Source organism: Dasypus novemcinctus, chromosome 3 (assembly GCF_030445035.2).
Source record: "Dasypus novemcinctus isolate mDasNov1 chromosome 3, mDasNov1.1.hap2, whole genome shotgun sequence".
Lineage (NCBI taxonomy): Eukaryota > Metazoa > Chordata > Mammalia > Cingulata > Dasypodidae > Dasypus > Dasypus novemcinctus.
The window spans coordinates 157,690,847-157,710,147 of record NC_080675.1 but is presented as its reverse complement, the minus strand read 5'-3'; the positions used below and the strand labels follow the sequence as shown (position 1 = coordinate 157,710,147).

The 19,301-nt window shown below is 36.6% G+C and overlaps 1 protein-coding gene across 14 annotated transcripts in view; it reads left to right on the top strand.

Moving 5' to 3' along the window:
• Nucleotides 1-17,915, top strand: part of MEF2A (myocyte enhancer factor 2A) — a 195,142-nt gene extending 177,227 nt beyond the window's left edge. For 8 of the 14 annotated variants that reach the window (XM_004462083.5, XM_004462082.4, XM_058294627.2 and 5 more), the window contains 4 exons: nucleotides 1,503-1,526; nucleotides 4,851-4,977; nucleotides 13,194-13,320; nucleotides 13,830-17,915. In XM_004462083.5, the coding sequence (XP_004462140.1) occupies nucleotides 1,503-1,526; nucleotides 4,851-4,977; nucleotides 13,194-13,320; nucleotides 13,830-14,178 (627 nt within the window). In that variant the 3' untranslated portion in view covers nucleotides 14,179-17,915. The remainder of the gene's footprint in view (nucleotides 1-1,502; nucleotides 1,527-4,850; nucleotides 4,978-13,193; nucleotides 13,321-13,829) is intronic. The other 6 variants (XM_004462086.5, XM_004462085.5, XM_058294631.2 and 3 more) reach the window with 1 other exon arrangement.
• The last annotated feature ends 1,386 nt before the right edge of the window (nucleotides 17,916-19,301 follow it).

Sequence of the window (19,301 nt, the reverse complement as noted above, 5' to 3'; positions counted from 1 at the left end):
ATAAGATAGGCTTCAAAAGCATCAAGGTCATGATCAGTACTTTTCCAAAACATCAAAGTCATGAAAGACAAGAAAAGACTGAGGAAATATCACAGAACAGGGGAGACTAAAGATATATAACAAGTAAAGATATTGTGGGTTCTTGGATCAGATCCTGGAACAAGAAAAGGACATTGTTGGAAATACTGATGAAATCCAAGAAAGAGCTGTAGTTTTAATTTATGATATTGTACCAGTGTTATTTTCTTAGTTTTGACTATTTTAACTATGCTTATATGGTTATTGCTGTGAGGATTATGAGGAAGTTCCCTTAAGTCTAAAATTATTTCAGAATAAAAAGTTTGAAATACTTGTGTACATGCATAACAAATATATGCAAAATAGGAGCTCAGACAATAGTGCATTTGGCTCATCTTTCAGAAACTGGAGTAGGGATACCCACACTCTTTCAGAAACAAAGCACTACAAAAACTTTCATTTTGGACACAGAAATATGTTCATAAAAATTATTAAACTGAAAAATCTAATAATAAGTTGCATTTAGACATTTAGCAGCTTGTAAATAAAATTGTCGGATCTTTTTTAAAGAGATAATTAAGTCTCTCTGTGGAAAACTCCGAATTTGCCATGTAAACTATTTACACCCTTATCCCAATAGGTTAAAGTGAAAACTACATGAATATACGTATTTTAACAGTATTTCACAGTACTGTTTCACAGTATTTTGATGTGTCTTATAGTTGGAGATAGGTAAAGATATCTATAATAAAATAATTGAAGAGCATTTTACCAACATTTAAATAACAATTTTAGGTCAGTAATTGTTTTCAGAGTCAACGGTCTTCCTCCCATTTTACACCATTAGTTTTCAGATAAACCTGCCTCCAAACTGGAGTTTCATGTATGTATTAGTTTTTCACAGGTTGAAGAAGAAGCTTGATTTATTCAAGTAAAATAAGAAAAACTAATTAATAGGTTATCCCTAGCATGTAGATATTTGCTCATTGCTTAAGAGAATAGGATCAGATGTATTTATTAATTCATTTCTCTTATCAGTTCATTTCCCCTTGTTTCATTTTTTTATGTGTGTGGTTTTTCTCCATTAAAATTATTTTATTAGTATGAACACAATATTTGCGAATGATAGACATATATAAAACTGTATGATTTAAAACTTTCATTTATGAACAAATGTTTGTGTTCCTCTTATTTCATAGCACTGTGCTGGCTACTATAAGAAATATAACATAAAACAATCTCTGCCCACCCAGGAACACAAAATCTCTTGTCCCTGGAGAGTTTAAAAGAATCTTTCTTTTGAAATCAGTAGAGTAGAGACAATAAGTAAATTTTTAATTTCTATTTCTTGTGAATATAATCTTCTCTTTAGAATTCCAAACAATTGCTAGTGTCCAAGCAGCATGTTTTTCTGAATAAATATTTTGTTTGCAAGTGCTGACAGTATCAGTAACTCTCTTATCCTTCTTATGTGCTGAGTGCAGTCGGAGGAAGAGGAATTGGAGTTGGTGAGTGTGGATTTTTGCTTGAAGGGAGTTGAAAGAGATGTAGAAAGTACTAATTCTCTTCAGTGTTTTCAGCTAACCATTATTCCCTTTGTTACACAGATTTTTTTTTAAAACTACTTCCAAGTGAATAAAGCAATCTGCTACTACTACAAAGTCAAGTTCTGCTTCTAGCTGTTTATGGTGATACCATTTATTTGTTCGAAGGAACATTGGAATAGAGTCTTTAAAAACCAGCTATTCAAGAGCACAAGACACTTTGTTAAGGATTTTTTTTTAAGGACAGATACAAAATACCTTATATAGTTCCCTAAATTATTAAAGTATTTTTAGGAAATGATTTCACCCTCAAAGTTCCTTAGATTGTAACACACGATCTTGTTTCTCTTTCTTTCAAAAAAGATTACATCATTTTTGGTGAGGTCACCTTTTTCGCAAAGTTGGATTTATTTTATCCTGCATGAGAAGATTTGAACCATAAGGGGGTTCCCTGTTTACTAAAAGGAATGTCTATAACTGCATATACACAAACGTAACTTTTTTCTATCAGAAAATATTCTGTTTTTAAAAGCAGCTATTACCTTATTTTTTCCAGAACAAATGATTTCTGTTGGTTTTTCCCCTAGAAAATTAGCTTGACTAAAAATAACTGCAGTGGATCTTTTTCTTTTTTGAAAACTAAAACTCCCAAACCTCACAGAAGTAATCATGTGAATTAAAGCCAGCTTCTAGTTAGATGACTTTAATATAAAGGGAATGACAACTTGAAATTCTGTTTTTAGCATGGACAAAAGGTTTAGATGGCATGAAGCATGGGAGAAAAGGCATCTGTTGATTTTATTTATATTTTACTATTACATGATTATGCATGCTTGTGTATTTTGCAGTTTGTTTTCTTTTCAAATTAAGTCTCTAAAGATAAGAGATAGGTCTTTATTTAGCTTCAGGATTGCTCTCTGTTTTGGATGTGATTTTGCACTGATTAACTGAAATATACTGGTCTGCTGTGAATGTGGTGTTAGATTATAATATGTGCAGAATTGGAATACTTTTGTAGGAATGCTTTACTTAATGATATCAGTGATTAGCAATTGAAGGTTATAATAGAAATTTTAAAATATTAATTTCAAAGTAGACCTCCCTATTTAAGCTTAAGTTGTCATGAATGCTTCCTTGTGAATTTTCTAGCAATATGTTGCCCTCTAGCGGCTTCTCAAAGTCACTTACTCTTGTCGAAACCAGTGCTGTTGAGATTAGGAACTCTGATGGGTAGAACCAATCTTTTGGAGTCTCACGGCACCCCTGTCATTAAGGCCACACCAGGAGATTGCCATAGAGGTGAAGCCATGGTGTGGGTAGGTTCCAGGTCACACTATCTCATGCTGTAATTTTTCACCTAGTATGGGTTCACATTCCTTAAAGTATATCCTCATTTATAAAATCTCAAAGATAAATTTTATAGTCTTTTGAAGGCTCTATAAAATCTAGAAATCATAAAAATAATTTCTAACTAAGAAAGAGATAGATGACTAGAAACTGTAAAAAGCTTCAGTTAATATAAGTCAGACTATAAAACTTAACCAAATAAAAATGTAGAGTTTTATGTGTCAGAACCAAAATGTAACCAGAAACACAACCTCTTGGAACTTAGAAGTTGTTCCGATTGGTTTGAACTATGAAATACAATCATGGATGGCTTTGCTCCAAAGTGAGGAAGGACAGACAGGTACCCTGGAGCCTGCACTACAGACTGTTCTAGTAAAAGCCAGGCCACAGAGATTCCTTTAGCAGCCTTGCATTTATGTCCTTACAGCTCCAGTGGAACTTCTGTAGATCATAAAGAATAAATATATGTATCCTTTTTTTCACCAGTTACATAGCAATCTTGGGACAGAAGGTTTCTTGGAACAGTAATTTTAAGGATACTGTCCTACATTTATGTAGTACTTCAGTTACCAGAATACTTCCAAATGTTTAGCTCATTCAAACCTCACAGGAGTACTGGAGGCAGGCAGAACAGGGATTGCTGTCTTCCCTACTTTTCAGGTGAAGAGGTTCAGGGAGGTAAATTATTTTCCCAATGCCTAGGACATGGTGAATCTGGAACAAAAACCCCAGGCACTGTTTCCACATACCACATTGTCTTTCTAATGTCACCTAACTTAAGAGCAGATAGAAAATACAAACTTAAAATAAAGAAACTGAGACCTGGATCTTCATTCAAATGATCTTTTTATAGGTTCTCTAGATCTAGCCAAAAACCTTCATCTGGTACACCCTTCTGAAAGTGGTTTTAAAGAAAATCAAATCAAATCCTACTCTTTTATAAAAAGTCTCAAGGGCACTGCATTATAACTTTACTGATGTGGCTTAGGCCTCCCAGAAGTCAGTGGCCAAACTATAACTTCTTCAGTTATAACTTCTTCATTTTCCAAGAAAATAATCCTGAAGTTTTACTTTGGCCTTCTTGGATACTTGTTCACTAACCACACAGAGTCTGTTCTGTTCCTCTGATGCTCAATTTTGGAAATTGTTAACCTTAATCCAGTATGGCAAGAAACTGCTCTCTCACATCCCTACACATAGAGAACAATGGCTGTCATAAACTAACTTGATTCTGTAATAGATGGTTTTTTCAATTAATTCCCAATATAGATAGAATACCATGTAGAACCAGTCAATCAGCAAGTATTTAATATTGCTCCAATCACAGCGCTATACTCAAAAGGAGTTTATTCACAAGTTCCTCTACTCCTTTCTTTTGAGAAGGATCAGAAGACTCTAAAGAAATACATATCTGTTCAAAAATAGATCAATGACAGAATTGGTAGGAAAGAATGTGAGAAATCAGAATATAAGCCGTCCCCAAATAAACCAGGACTCAAAACCAAGAAAATGTCACATCATGGACTTACTCTTAAATGTACAATTGGCCTTTATCATCAGGTATTTAAAACCAACACATTTTACTTAGGGTAACCTGGCAGTATTTGCAGTGGCATCAAGTCCTCCTTTTCTATTAACACAAACGTGTTATCACCATAATATGTTTCTCTTTTAAGGTACTTCTATGACATGAAGTAAACTATATGAAAAAAAAGTGAATAATTATGTTAATATAAACATATGTCCCTAAAAATTAAATATTATTCCCATTAGTGTTTTTATTTAAGGATTCTGCATCATCATTGCTTCTGGAAATAGGACATTCAGATTATAAAAACTGAAAATAGCACTTTTAAATTAAATGTTATTTTTGCAGTATTAAGTCTAACCATAAAAATACCTGCATAACAATACTTTTTCTTTTTTTCTAATCTCTCACAGAATACCCAAAGGATAAGCAGTTCTCAAGCCACTCAACCTCTTGCTACCCCAGTTGTATCTGTGGCAACCCCAAGCTTGCCTCCACAGGGACTTGTGTACTCAGCAGTGCCTACTGCTTACAACACTGGTGAGCCTGTATTTTTGCCTTTTAGTGCTTTATTTCTATTTTGTGAGCCTCATGTACTTTTATGACTTTTTATTTAAAGTAATTTTGTTTGCTGGGTAGTGAATGTAGCTCAGTGGTTGAGTGCCTGCTTCTCGTGTACAATGTTCTAGGTTCAATCCCTGGTTCCTTCATAAATAAATAAATTAAATTGGTTGGAGTAAATTATTATCAGCTTCTTAGATTCACATTTGGATATATTAAAAAACATAACCTAGCTTGAAAAACTTACAAAAAAATACATTGGAAATAGAATGAGTTAAATAAGTTTTTTCCTTTCGAACTTTTACTTACCCTGAAGATGAAATAGGTAACTGTTACCAACACTGTATCATCATCAAACCAAGGAGCATGAACTAGCTTCTTGCTAGTATTTTCTAGGCAGACTTTTCATTATATCATACCTCATTCTTCCAAGCTTTTGAAACAAGGTGTTTTTCTTTATCTTGTGTTTTCCTACTTTGGGAGAGAACACGAATCCTTTTGGACTTCAGGACTCAGGGATGTGGCAGATGTATCGCTGTATTGAACAGATTGTTTTCCACTATGTAATTGTAGTTTGGTTTGAGTCATTTGTGCCTGAGGGGCAAAGCAAACACCTTACCTGTTTCTCTGCAGAGCTAGCCACTTTTTTTCTCTGAGGGAACCTTTTCACTCATTCATGTTTATTAGACATTTCGTCTTAAAATGCCCTGATTCAAGAATATATTAGGAAAGTTTAAGAATTTTATGTAACTGGAGAGGTGTTTTTAGTAAAGTGGGCTGTATGGAGAATCCTGGTGCATAGCAAGTTTAATTTAGTTTTGCCATTTTGAGGAGTGACAGAAAGCAATGTGGTTTCACTTTCTCACCAGCTGAGCCAAACATCTGATGCTTCAAAGGAAGAGGGAAATAGTTAAATTATACCGTGTCCATTGTTCAGAGACTGCACTGAGGGGAATTTATTCTTTTATAATTCTCATTAGTAGACTAAGATAAAGATCATCAAATTCTAGAATTCAGAGTAAATGCTTTAGTACAGTGCTTTTCAAACTGCTATTTTCAGCTGAGAAGTGTAGAGTGATAGCTACATTTGATTTCCACTTTAATTTCAAGTAGTTTTTTCAGAACAGAAACAATTTCAAAAGGTTTTGTTTTGAGTGAAAAATGTAAGGAAAAGCCCGCCTCTTAGGAAATGTACATACCTTTCCATGAACTTGTTTCTTTTTCAGAATGAAAACAAAAAACACCCAAATCCTCCAACTACAAACTAGCCTTTGGTCTGTAAATGGTAGCTGTTATTTGTATCTTACACACAGCAGAGTTCCAGAGTAAAGTCAGGGATTCTGTATTCATAGGAAATTCTATTTCAGTACATTGATTACCTGCTGTTCATAAGATACTATGGGGACATATCTTTTCCTCCGAGCCTACCTAAGTTAGTAACCATGGACAGGATGTCCCAAGTGGCTGAGGTGACTTGTTTATACTCAGAGACTTGAAATGGTAGAAGAAAGGGAGCTCTGTGGGCAGCTATAATGTTGGAGGAGTATTGGCTGAGAAGATGGGGCAGAAACTGGGTGTGGAAGTTAGATTACAGCTTACTGAGCATTTTATTACAGGTTTTTTCAATATACTTAAAAATTAACTTTTTTTTTTTTCAGAAATGCCATTGGATTAGAAAGAAATTATTTGTATAGGTCCAGAAGGAATTACCAAAATATATAAAAATGGAGTGAGAACAGTGATATTGTACTATTTTGGGGAGTTTCAAGAAGAAGGCATTAGAGTAGACAGGCAGGGCTCAACTCTTGCACAGAAACATGGAGAAAGTGCTAAAAGTTGTCCAAGGAACCTGCTTTAGGGGTCAACAGACCAGGACAGTGCTGCATAACTCCCAGGAGGGTGAGGTACAGAGAGACAAAGCACCCAAAATGACAAACCTGAGTTACTAAATCCCCATAGCAACCAGGAAGAGCTCCCATTCCTCACCCTCCAGACATTAAGCCAGGATAAAACCCCTGGCTCACTGCAGAGAGGGGAACAAACACCTTCTTCCCTGTCAGCTGTTACAAAAGAAGAGGGAAGGTGAATTGGAGTGCTTCTGTTCAGTGACTTCAGCCAGCAGAGCCATATTTGTATCTTGACTCTGACCAGACCAGAAATACAGGAAAGTGGTGATTAAAAACACTTCCGTGAAAGTTTCGCTGATATATGCCAACTGTTTGCCAGCCAGGAAATTGCAAGGAGAGAAACTGCTTTTAGGTCTCTTTTCTGTACCTCTGGGAGAAAATCTATGCCCTGTTAGTGAGTACCTGGCCTAATTTTGATAAGCTGCGCAATTTTACAGATTCAGAATAAGTTGAACAAAAAATTAAAAGAAGAGCTGTGAAAAAAAAAGTACTAGCGAGAGAGAAACTGACCATCAGAGTAAATTCACCAATATATTCAGATGCCTAGGCATCAGCAAAAAAGTACAAACATAGTAGGAAACAGAAGAGGTGGCCCAGCCAAACAAACAAACCAAATATCCTGACTAGATACAGGATTTAAGACAACTAATCAGTGATAATCACACAGATCTCCTAAATCAATTAAAAGAATTGGAGGAAAATAAAGAGGTAAAGAATATTAAGAAGACACTGGGTGAACATAAAAATCAGTTTGAAAGCCTGCAAAGAAAAGTAACAGCTTATGGAAATGAAAGACATGATAAATGAGATTAAAAATACATTAGAGGCATATAACAGCAAATTTGAATTGCTTGAAGACAGAATTCGTGATTTTAAGGACAGAACATCCAAACTAGAAAAGACAGAATGGAAAGAGAAAAGAATGGAAAAAATGGAACAGGGTCTCAGGGAATTAAATGACAAAGTGAAATGGACAAACATACACATTACTATGTCCCAAAAAGAATGGAAAAAGGGTAGAAACAATATTTGAGGAAATGATGACTGAAAACTCCTCAACCCTTATGAAAGACGTAAATGGTAATATCCAAGGACAGCACACCGCAAACAGAATAAATCCAAATAGACATACTCTGAGACACCTGCTATTCAGAATGACAATATCAAAGGTAAAGTGAGGATTCTGAAAGGAACAAGAGAAAAGCAAAGAATCACATACAAGGGAACCTTAATAAGATTAAGTGCTGACCTCTCATCAGAAACTATGGAGGCAAGAAGAATGTGGAATGATGTATTTAAGGTACTGAAAGAGAAAAACTGCCAGCCAAGAATTCTGTACTAGCAAAACTGTCTTTCAAAAATGAGGGTGAGTTTAAAGCACAAACAAACAAAAACTGAAAGAGTGTGCTACTAAAAGACCAGAATTACAAGAGATACTAAAGGAAAAAACAGACCTGGAGAAGAGTACAGAAATGAAGATTGATAGGAAGGATAAATTAAAGGTTAGAAAGATAGACAGTAGTAAGATAAAATGGAAAGCTAAAGGACAAAATGGTTGAAGTCAGTAATGCCTTTATATTAATAACATTGTATGTTAATGGCTTGAATTCCCCAATCAAAAGACATAGATTGATAGAATGGGTTTTAAAAATGAGCCATCTGTATGCTGTCTACAGGAGACTCACCTCAGACGTAAGGCACAACCAGGTTGAAAGTAAAAGGTTGGAAAAAGATATTCCATACAAATAGTAACCAAAAAAGAACTGGAATAGCAATACTAATATCAGACAAAATAGATTTGAAATGCAAAACTATTATAAGGGATGAAGTAGGCCATTATATATTAATAAAATGGGCAATTCACCAAGAAGAAATAACTATCATAAATATTTATGTACCTAACCTGGGTACCCCAAGGTACATGAGGCACACACTGGCAAAACTGAATGGAGAAATAGATATCTCTACAGTAATAGTTGGAGACATCAACACACCACTCTGAGTATTTGATAGATCATCTGGACAGAGGATAAATAAGGAAATAGCAAGCTTGAATAATATGATAAATGAACTAGACCTTACAGACATTTATAGAGCGTTTCATCCCAAAACATTAGGGTAAACATTCTTTTCAAGTACTCATGGATCCTTCTCCAAGATAGACCAGATGTTGGGTCACAAGACAGGATTCACTGCATTTGTAAACATGGATTTCACACAAAAACATTTTCTGTCATCATAACAGAATGAAACTGGGAATCAATAATGGATGAAAAAAGGGAAAATTCATAAATATATGGATATTAAGCAACACACTCTTAAATAATCAGTGGATCAGAGGATATTGCAAGAGAATTCAGTATCTTGAGACAAATGAAAGAACACAACATATCAAAACCTGTGGGACACTGCAAAGGTAGGGCTAGGAGGGAAATTTATAGCCCTCAGTGCTTACATTAACTATGCACACCCAGAGGAATTAGAAAAAGAACAGCAAACTAATCCCAAACCAAGTGGAAGGAAAGAAATAGTAAGGATCAGAGCAGAAATAAGTGAAATCAAGAAGAAAAAGAAGAATCAAGAAAATAAAAAGTTGAGACTTTTAGGAGAATTAAATCAACAAACCCTTAGCTAGACAAAAACAGAGGGAAGATGCAAATCAGAAATGAGGGGGGTGAGGCATTTCCACTGACCCCAAAGAAATAAGAGAGATCATAAGAGGAAATCTAGACAATGTAGATGAGGTGGACAAATTCCTAAAAATACACAAACAACTCACATTGACCCTAGAAGAAATAGACCTCAACAAACCAATCACAAGTAAAGAGATTGAAATAATCATCAGAAGCCTCCCAAAGATGAAAAGCCCAGAACTAGATAGCATCACAGGTGAGTTCTACCAATCATTCAAAGACAGTCTAATACCAATCTTGCTCAAACTCTTCCAAAAAATTGAATAGGAAGGAATGCCACCAAACTCATTCTATGACACCAATATCACCCTAATACCAAAACCAGATGAAGATACTACAAAAAAAGAAAATTACTGACCAATATCTCTAATGAATATAGATGCAAGAGTCCTCAATAAAATACTTGCAAACTGAATCCAGAAGACATTAAAATTATACACCATGATTACATAGGTTTTATTCCAGGTATGCAAGGGTGGTTCAACACAAGAAAATCAATTACTGTAATAAGCCACATTAATAAATTGCCTAGAAGAAAAATCACTTGATCCTCTCCATTGATGCACAAAGGGCATTTGACAAAATATAGCACCTCTTCTTGATTAAAAAAAAAAATGCTTCTAAAGATAGGAATAAAAGGAAGCTTTTTCAATATTAGTAAAGTGCATATATGAAAAACCTACTGCTAACATTGTACTCAATGGTAAAAGATTGAAAGTGTTCCTCCTGAGATCAGGAACAAGACAAGGATGCCCAGTGTCACCACTGTTATTCAACATTGTACTGGAAGTTCTAGCTAGAGCAATTAGGCAAGAGAAAGAAATAAAAGTTATCCAAATAGGAAAGGAAGAAGTAAAATTTACACTGTTCTCTTATCATATGATCCTATATGTAGAAAATCCTGAAAAATCCACAAAAAAGGCTACTAGAATTAATAGACAAGTTCAGCAAAGAGGCGGGATACAAGATTCATATACAAAAACCAGTAGTGTTTATATACACTACTGATGAGCGTTCTGAGAAGGAAGTCAGAAAAAATGTTCCATTTATAAGAGCAACTAAAAGAATCAAATATTTACGGAAAAATTAAGGACATAAAAGATAATGTGTTCAGAACACCTCAAAACACTGCAATAAAAGAAACCAAAGAATACTTAAATAAATTAAGAACATTCTGTGTTCATGGACTGGAAGACTAAATATCATAACTTGCCAATTCTGCCAAAATGGATTTACAAATTTAAGCAATCCCAATAAAAACCCCAACAACCTTTTTTTGCAGAAATGGAAAAGCCAATAGTCAAATTTATTTGGAAGAGTAAAGGGCTCTGAATAACCAAAAATGCATTTAAAAAGAACAACAAAATTGGAGAACCCTCACTTCCTGATTTTAAAGCATATTGCTTAGCTACAGTGGTAAAAACAGCATGGTACTGGCATAAAGACAGACTGACCATTGAAACTGAATCAAGAACTCAGAAATAGACCCTTATATCTGCAGTCAAGTAATTTTTGACAAGGCTGTCAAGCTCTCCCAGGTGGGCCAGAATAGTTTATTTAACAAATGGTGCTTGGGAAAACTGGATATCCATATCCAAAAGAAATAAAAAGGATCTCTATCTCACACCTTATGCAAAAACTAACTCAAAATGGATCAAGGTGCCAGATATAAAAGCAACAACCATAAAACTCTTAGAAGAAAATGTAGGAAAACTTCTTCAAGATCTTGTGTGTTAGGCGGTTGTTTCACTGCACCTGTTCTATTTTAATTTTACCATATTACCTTTAGCTTGCTTATCTTTATGCCTTTTTTCAACCCTTGCAGCAAATCCATGTTATCTTTATTACCTATCTTTCTGCACATATTAGTGTCAACACATGTCAGATGATAAATAAAGGAATGAGTATATGAGCAATATTTCCAAAAGTAAAGCTGATCTGCACTTAGGAATCCTATGGGCACTTCCTCATGCCCATCAATGAGATCATTCCCAGTGTCACAAACTTATTCATGCATTCAGCCAGCAAATATTTATTGAATACCTACTGTGTAGCAGGTACCATGTAGGCACAAGAAACTCAAGAGTGCATCATCAACACTGGGACTTAGACAACCAGAATAATTTGTTACAGTTAGGCTATAGCCTTCCTTTAAACTTAGATCTGAAGGGGTGCATTTGACTTAGCTAGGCAAGGTAGGGAGAGTATTCCAGGCAGAGGGAGAATACCACAATACAGAGGCTAGGAGACCGAAAGGACATGGCTGTCTTTAGGAACTGAAAGCAAGCCAGTATAGCTGGAGGTACAGGTGGTGAGAACTGAGAATAGAGAGATAAGAAGGGATTTATAGGCCATACTGAAGAATTTGGACTTTATCTGAGGGCATTGGAAAGCCTATAAAAAGGTTTTAAGTGGAAGAGTGTCATGATCTTATTTTTCCTTTTTAATTAAAAAATCACTTTGGCTACAGTGTATTGGGGCAAAAATGAATTTGTAAATAGTAGTTCAATAATTGGTATGATGGCATGGATGAGAAGGCTGGCAGCAGAGATGGTAAAGCTTGGGCAGGCTTAAGAGACAGGAGATAGTATTGTCTGAACTTGGTTCTTGGTGATGGGAATAAGAGCAAAGTATCAGGGATAACACAAGTTTCTGGCATGCACCCCTGGGCAGGTTTGGAGGAAAGATGAATCTAGTTTGGGACATGTCAAATATGAGGTTTTTGGAGAGACCTCCAAGTGGAGCTGTTATTTGTGCAAAACTTAGAGGTTGAAAGAGAGTTGTGGCCTGGAGGGAGCAGTGTAGGAGGTATCAGTGTGGTGGACCCCCATCCCACCCTCCATGGGAATGGGTGAGATGACTTGGGAGCATATAGAATGAGAGAGATATAGAGTCAGGACAGAATCCTGAGCACCAACTATGCTGTTTCAACTTGATAGCTTTTTTTAAAAAAAATGTTAATTCACTAGGCAGGCCAACTTCTTTGAACACCTCTCTTGAGACAAGAGAAAGAAGTTAAAAGTAGAAGAAGTTTTGCCACCTCTCTTTAGAACTAAATGGAAAAGACTAAGTGTTAATGATGAACTGAAAATAACGGTATGTGTGAATGAGAACTAATGTCCCAAGACTTGGTCAAAGTGATTATGGTTGAAGCATCCATATGAAATGAGCTATAGTATACTCCTGTCATACATAAAGCTTTTCATAAACTTGAGATTATTTGACATGCAGTCATATAGTTGGGGCAGCCCCAGCACTTTAAAACTAATGCAGTTAATTATTGGTGTAATAATGTATTTAACATCCTTGTCACTAAGCTTTGCACTCTGTGAGAAGAGACTATGTCTTTTTTGTTCTACCTGCATTTCAAGAATATAAGACTTGCTAATCTAGATCTTGATTCAGTGTGAGCACCTGGAATGTCTTTGTTTACAAGAGCAGTTGTGAACATGTTTATTTAAAATGACTGGTACAGGAATTTATTTTAAGTGATGTCCTTTTATTATTACTACTTACAACTCTGAAAAAGTACCTCAGCTTTTTTTGAATAAACTATAAACATTTAGTGCAAAATACACTGTCTTCCTGGCTTTAGATTACTCCCTGACCAGCGCGGACCTGTCGGCCCTGCAGGGCTTCAGCTCCCCAGGAATGCTATCTCTGGGGCAGGTGTCGGCCTGGCAGCAGCACCATTTAGGACAAGCAGCCCTCGGCTCCCTCGTGTGAGTAACTAGAAGTGTTTCCCCAAATCTTTAGTCCCAGCTCTGCCACACACTCTTATCTAACAATTACATGTGGAAAAGAAGGATGACAGGACTTCTTTTTTGGTATTGTGAGAATAGAGAGGTGCTGGCCCATCCGAGAGTTCAGAGCAGAAAGGCGAGAAAGGAGAGAGAGACGGGAATATCCACAGTCCGAGTTGCCAGGTGGTCCCTGCACAGCATTAGATACTGATGCTGTTTTGGATAATTCAGCTATAAAAGTATCAAGGTTGTGGGTAGTCGAAGCAGGACCTGAAGGGCTCAACTGAACAGTTTACTTCCTCCTAGGGAGATGTGATTTCTTTTTGTGCAAGCACTGCAGGAAGCAACCAAAACCATCTTTGAAAATTCCAACAGTATTTCAGACACTGGGCCATTCTGACAGGCGGTGTCCATCCATCATATTCCAGTTTTACAGGTGTACTCAAAAACCATCTAACATCTCTCTTTCTCTTTTTTTTTTCCTTCAGTGCTGGAGGGCAGTTATCTCAGGGTTCTAATTTATCTATTAATACCAACCAAAACATCAATATTAAGTCAGAACCAATCTCACCTCCCCGGGATCGAATGACCCCATCAGGCTTCCAGCAACAGCAGCAGCAACCACAACCCCCGCAGCCTCAGCCGCAGCCCCGGCAGGAGATGGGGCGCTCCCCTGTGGACAGTCTGAGCAGCTCTAGCAGCTCCTACGATGGCAGTGACCGTGAGGATCCACGAGGTGACTTCCACTCTCCAATTGTGCTTGGCAGACCCCCAAACACTGAAGACAGAGACAGCCCTTCTGTAAAGCGGATGAGGATGGACACCTGGGTGACCTAAGCCTTCCAAGGCTGATGTGTGTACTTGGCATTGCTGCAGCGAACTACCCTATATATCTAAATTGGTAAATACGGACATGAATTAAATATATTTATATGTACATACATATATATTCCTTTACATATATATGTAAAGGAATACATATATATTCCTTTACATATATATGTATGTGGGCGTGAGTGTGTGTGTATGTGTGGGTGTGTGTGTTGCATACACAGAATCAGGCACTTAACCTGCAGACTCCTCGTTGAGCTGCAGGTGTCTGTCCCATGGCAAACGAAGCACTCTGTAGGCAGAGGTCTAGTCTGGCACTTCCTTGGACTACTTGTTTCGTAAGATAACCAGTTTTTGCAGAGAAACATGTACCCATATATAATTATCCCACACTAGCTTGCAGAAACCTAGAGGGCCCCTACTTGTTTTATTTAACTGTGTGGTGACTGTAGTTACTTAAGAAAAAATGCTTTGTAGAACAGAGCAGTAGAAAAGCAGGAACCAAGAAAGCAATACTGTACATAAAATGTCATTTATATTAATTACCCAACCTGGCATGGGTCTCTATTGCAAAGGGGGTGCATGGGAAAGGGCTGTTGATATTTTAAAAAAACAAAAACAAAAAAACAAGTCCCACGCATTACTGTTTTGCACGTGCAAAAATGTATCGGGTTAAAGAAGTGATCTTTAGCTAATAAAAAGAGAGAATAGAAAACACGCATGAAATATTCAGAAAATACTAGCCTAGAAATATAGAGCATAAACAAAATGAAATTAATATATTATGTTATAATTGGAATATGTCAGAAGTTTCTTTTTACATTCATATCTTAAAAATTAAAGAAACTGATTTTAGCTCGTGTATATTTTATATGAAAGAAAACACCCTTATGAATTGATGACTATATATAAAATTATATTCACTACTTTTGAACACATTCTGCTATGAATTATTTATATAAGCCAAAGCTGTATGTTGTAACTTTTTTTTTAGAGAATAGCTTTATCTTCTTGTTTTATTAACTTTTTAGTTTTAAGATGGGGGAAAAACAAAAATATCTTGCAAGCAGAACTTTGGAAAAAAAAAGCCATGAACACTTATTATTCTATATGTAAATTAAAAGATGAGCCAAATTTTGTGTACATAGCATCTTAAATATATTATCACCTTTGATGTAAGTACCTATGTATTGTATGGTCACCGGATTAAAAAGTATATTTTTGTGGCTTGCCACCAGTTTCGGAAGGGGAGGCAAGGTCCTTATTCAGTAGAGTATTCACTGTTTTAATATTTACTATGTTGTTAAATATACTGTACTTTGGATTTTAATTATTAGCCCGGTTTTTTCAGAGGAGTGTATAAAGGGGTTTCTCCCTTCACTGGTAGTGAATGTGTTGTTACATTGTAATCTTTGTGCTGTATGGGTTGGGCATCATTATATATTTTATATATGTACATAAATAGCAAAGTGGCAAAAAAATTGGTATTAAGTTCATCCTGCATAAATATAAAATGTGTTGTAACAGATTTCATAAGGCATTATTTAAAACTTGCCTTTTGTGAGAAAAATATAGTAGAAAAAGCCGACCTGGTTTAATTAATATTAGAGAAAATGGCATAATAGTAGATGAGCACAAAGGTTTAATAAGTGGTAAATGATTAGGGAAAACCATTGGGGGAAGAGACCTTTTTTCCCCCTTGACCCTCTAAAAATAGAATGATACAGCTGGTTACAATATACTACCCTTATTAACTATTACGTGCACTGAAAGGACAGTTAGGTGTGAGGGAGAAATTCTCTTACGGTGCAGATCCTGGTCATGATTCTTGCCTTCCTCTTTGAAGTTAGCGCAGCCCCCTGCTCAGATTTTGAACAAGGCCTTAGTCTTACTGGAAGACAAATAATTGCTGATAGCAATTCATCAGTTTACTGGGCTAGTGCCATTAACAGAAATTCAAAGTCCTGTATATCTTTCATCATAGATTTTTAAATACTCCATTTTCTGAGAAACTCAAAATGAGAGTTTAAAAATCACTGCTACTTTATTTTTTCAACTTCATATTAAGCAGCTACCTACAATTTGTATTTGCATTTTGCTTTTCCCCCTGGATTATGTTCATTTTGACGTTTTCCTCATATGTTATTTGTGACACACCATCAGCCAGATTTCCTGACTGACACACAGACCTGTGGCATTCACAGGCCACAAGATGGAGATTTTATCTTAATGGAAGTTTGGGTAGTGAATTTTGATAGAGGCCAACAGAGGGAGGGTGATGTGTTCTCTCCTCTTGTCAGCAGCAACATTTGGCTCTTATTCAAAGGGATTAGTTTTTCTTTAAAATGTACTTGTTTTACTGAACTACTTACAGGCACATTTCTTCATAAGGTCATACCTAATTGAAATAAGACAGTCTCCCAACACTGAATTTCCAAGATAATCCTTACCACTTTGTAAACCATTTATAGCTTTGAAAGTGTTGTGATCTTTTGTTATTATTTATGCATGTTCATGAACTTCTGCTGTACATTGGAATAGGAGTTAAGACATTCACATTTACTGTCTATTTTCTTGTGTGCCTTATGAGATGGCTTTTCTGACTGTATCTCAAGTCTTCTTTCTATGCAGGTTTTTAATCAGTACAACTGCTGTTTTCTAAAATAATATTACACAAGGCTCGGAGTTTGTATTAAAATTACACTGACCAAGTAATAATTTATTACGTTTTCAGGAACTGAATATATCTGACTGTTAACCCTTCTCCCATATGCCCAAATGTGATTTGGAGCATGTGGACTTGACAAAGACATCCCTCACCCAGACACCCACATACAAACACATACACATGCACATCTCTCGCTGGAAACTGATTTTAGAATGGGGAATACACTAATGGTGTTACTTTAGAATCTACTTTTCTTACCCTTTTAGATTCATGTGTTTTATATAAGACACCATTGCAAGAAAATGTTATCCTTTCAGATGACATATTTTATTATTTAAAAAAAAAAACAAAAAAAGTTTAAAATAAATTGCACTGTTGTCAAAGTACAGTTTCCAACAGCTGTGCGAGAGTCCCCATTGTGTGTTTATAAATGGTCCCAATCAAAACTCCATCTTTTGAGCCCTAATTATGTCCATTGTGTTATAGACTAAATCAGGGGTTTGTTCTAAAAGAACAGTCTTTTACCATTTCCTTTTAGCTTTAAGGATTACTAATAATGCATTAACATAATTTCTGTATTAACCATCACGCGCACAAGAAATACATAGTAAATAAAGAACCTGAAAACTCCTGGCATTGGATCATAAGAAGCTAGATGATTAGAATGTGAAAAAGATTTTACAAATATAAAACGTTTATTTCTCTGTAGAAACTTTCTTCACTTTGCTGTGCAAGAAGACACTGCTTTGCTATATTTAAAATGACTTTTTTTAAAAGAGATTTATGTATTTGGTAAATGTTTGTAGTCAACAGTTCACACAAGAAGCTGTACACGGTTTGATCATGTAAAACCGTTTGGCGGCACAAGCTGGACTTTGTTGCCATCCTTGAGATGAACCTTTTAAGAAAAATAAGTTAATCTCAACTTTTCCCTGAATGTGTTGTTTTTTCTTCATTATACAATAAATATTATAGTGAACTTTTTATCAAATGGTTAAGAAAATGCTAGAGGTTGTTGTAAACTATTTGTATCCTGCACTCACTACAGTAAAGACGGACTGGCTCTTACTATGTACTCCAGACTCTGTCATGTTTGCCTGAGGAAATTCCCAAGAGAATGTGCCTCACCAAGGGGCTGTTTTTGTCCCATCATGCCCCTTCCCCCCAGGTCCCTCTCCTGCCTATCCCCTTCACTGAGGCCTTTCCCACTTGCATGGCCGCTTTTCAGTATTTTGAGGTGTGGTCAAGAAAGCTGTCCCAGTGACCAGCAGCGCCTCCCCTACCCCACCCCCATATCAATTCCCCCCTCCTGGAGCAGAAGTCCTGCCAGCCCTGGCACCCATTCAGAAGCAGCAGAGGACCCAGTCCCCAACACCGGCTGACCTGGATGTATGACATGGCACATTTGTGTAGCTCAATTGAATCCATTCATGCTCTGGTAACTACTCCCAGAAAATACCCCAAAGGATGCTGGGAAATGGGGACCGGCTAGAGATAGTACCGTCATTATAGGCTACTAATCTTTAAAGTTTAGGGGGTGGAATGACTTGTTTGTCCAAAATGTATATATGCATACTAAGCAAGATGCATCAAAGACAGATTTCTTGAAATGAGTTGTCTTAATTTCATGGGTATTAGGTGTGCACTCCAGTATGCTAGTTGGTGCATTCAGTGGTCGTCCTTGGTCATCATTTAGCAAAGAAAACTAGCTTTGGGAAATGTTCCTTACCTCTAATTTTGCCTTCTAAGCCAGTTCCTATCTAAGCAGATTCTTGGTGTCAAATTAAAAGCTAAATCTATTGTGCAGGTTTTACTTGCTGGCTATAGTGGCGCTCTTATTAGCAGGTTTTGAAAGCTGGTTCAGGCCTGTGGCTTATACACAGCTACAGCACCTTAAAATCAATTGATTGCGATTTCCTACTTAGCTCCCACATGTTCCTTGCTCCTGTCTTCCTTGTGTCTTTAAGCTGATTCTGTATCTGGCACCAGCCAAGAAGATGATTTTCCTGTTGGAGCTCAACGCTGGTCAGATGACTTCAAAACGGCCTGCACTCCTATCATGTCACCCACAAGGGGCCAAAGGACTACTTCATTGTAAAACTGATGGGAAGGGGAGCATTGTCTCTCCCTATCTTCAAGAGTTATGAGGCCTCAGTCCAGGGCCTGCAATAGTATGGAGAAAAGGGCTCCCTGCGGCTGAGTGCACTAGCATTGTTCGCCCATCAGAGACTCCAAACCCCTATCTGCTCAGCCCAGTGGAATATAAGAAGAGATTCCTGTGCACCAGCCATCACAATGTTTGAGCTAAGGATGAGCTCTTCTCAGGCAGCCCCCTGATTGTATAGCAGGGTCCTAGGAACTGGCCCCTTCTTTCACAGGTGTTAATCTCCTCCCACCCAGTTAATCTGCTTTCCTAACTGAATTTCAGTGTCTGCTTCCCTGAGACCTCAGCACCTTATCC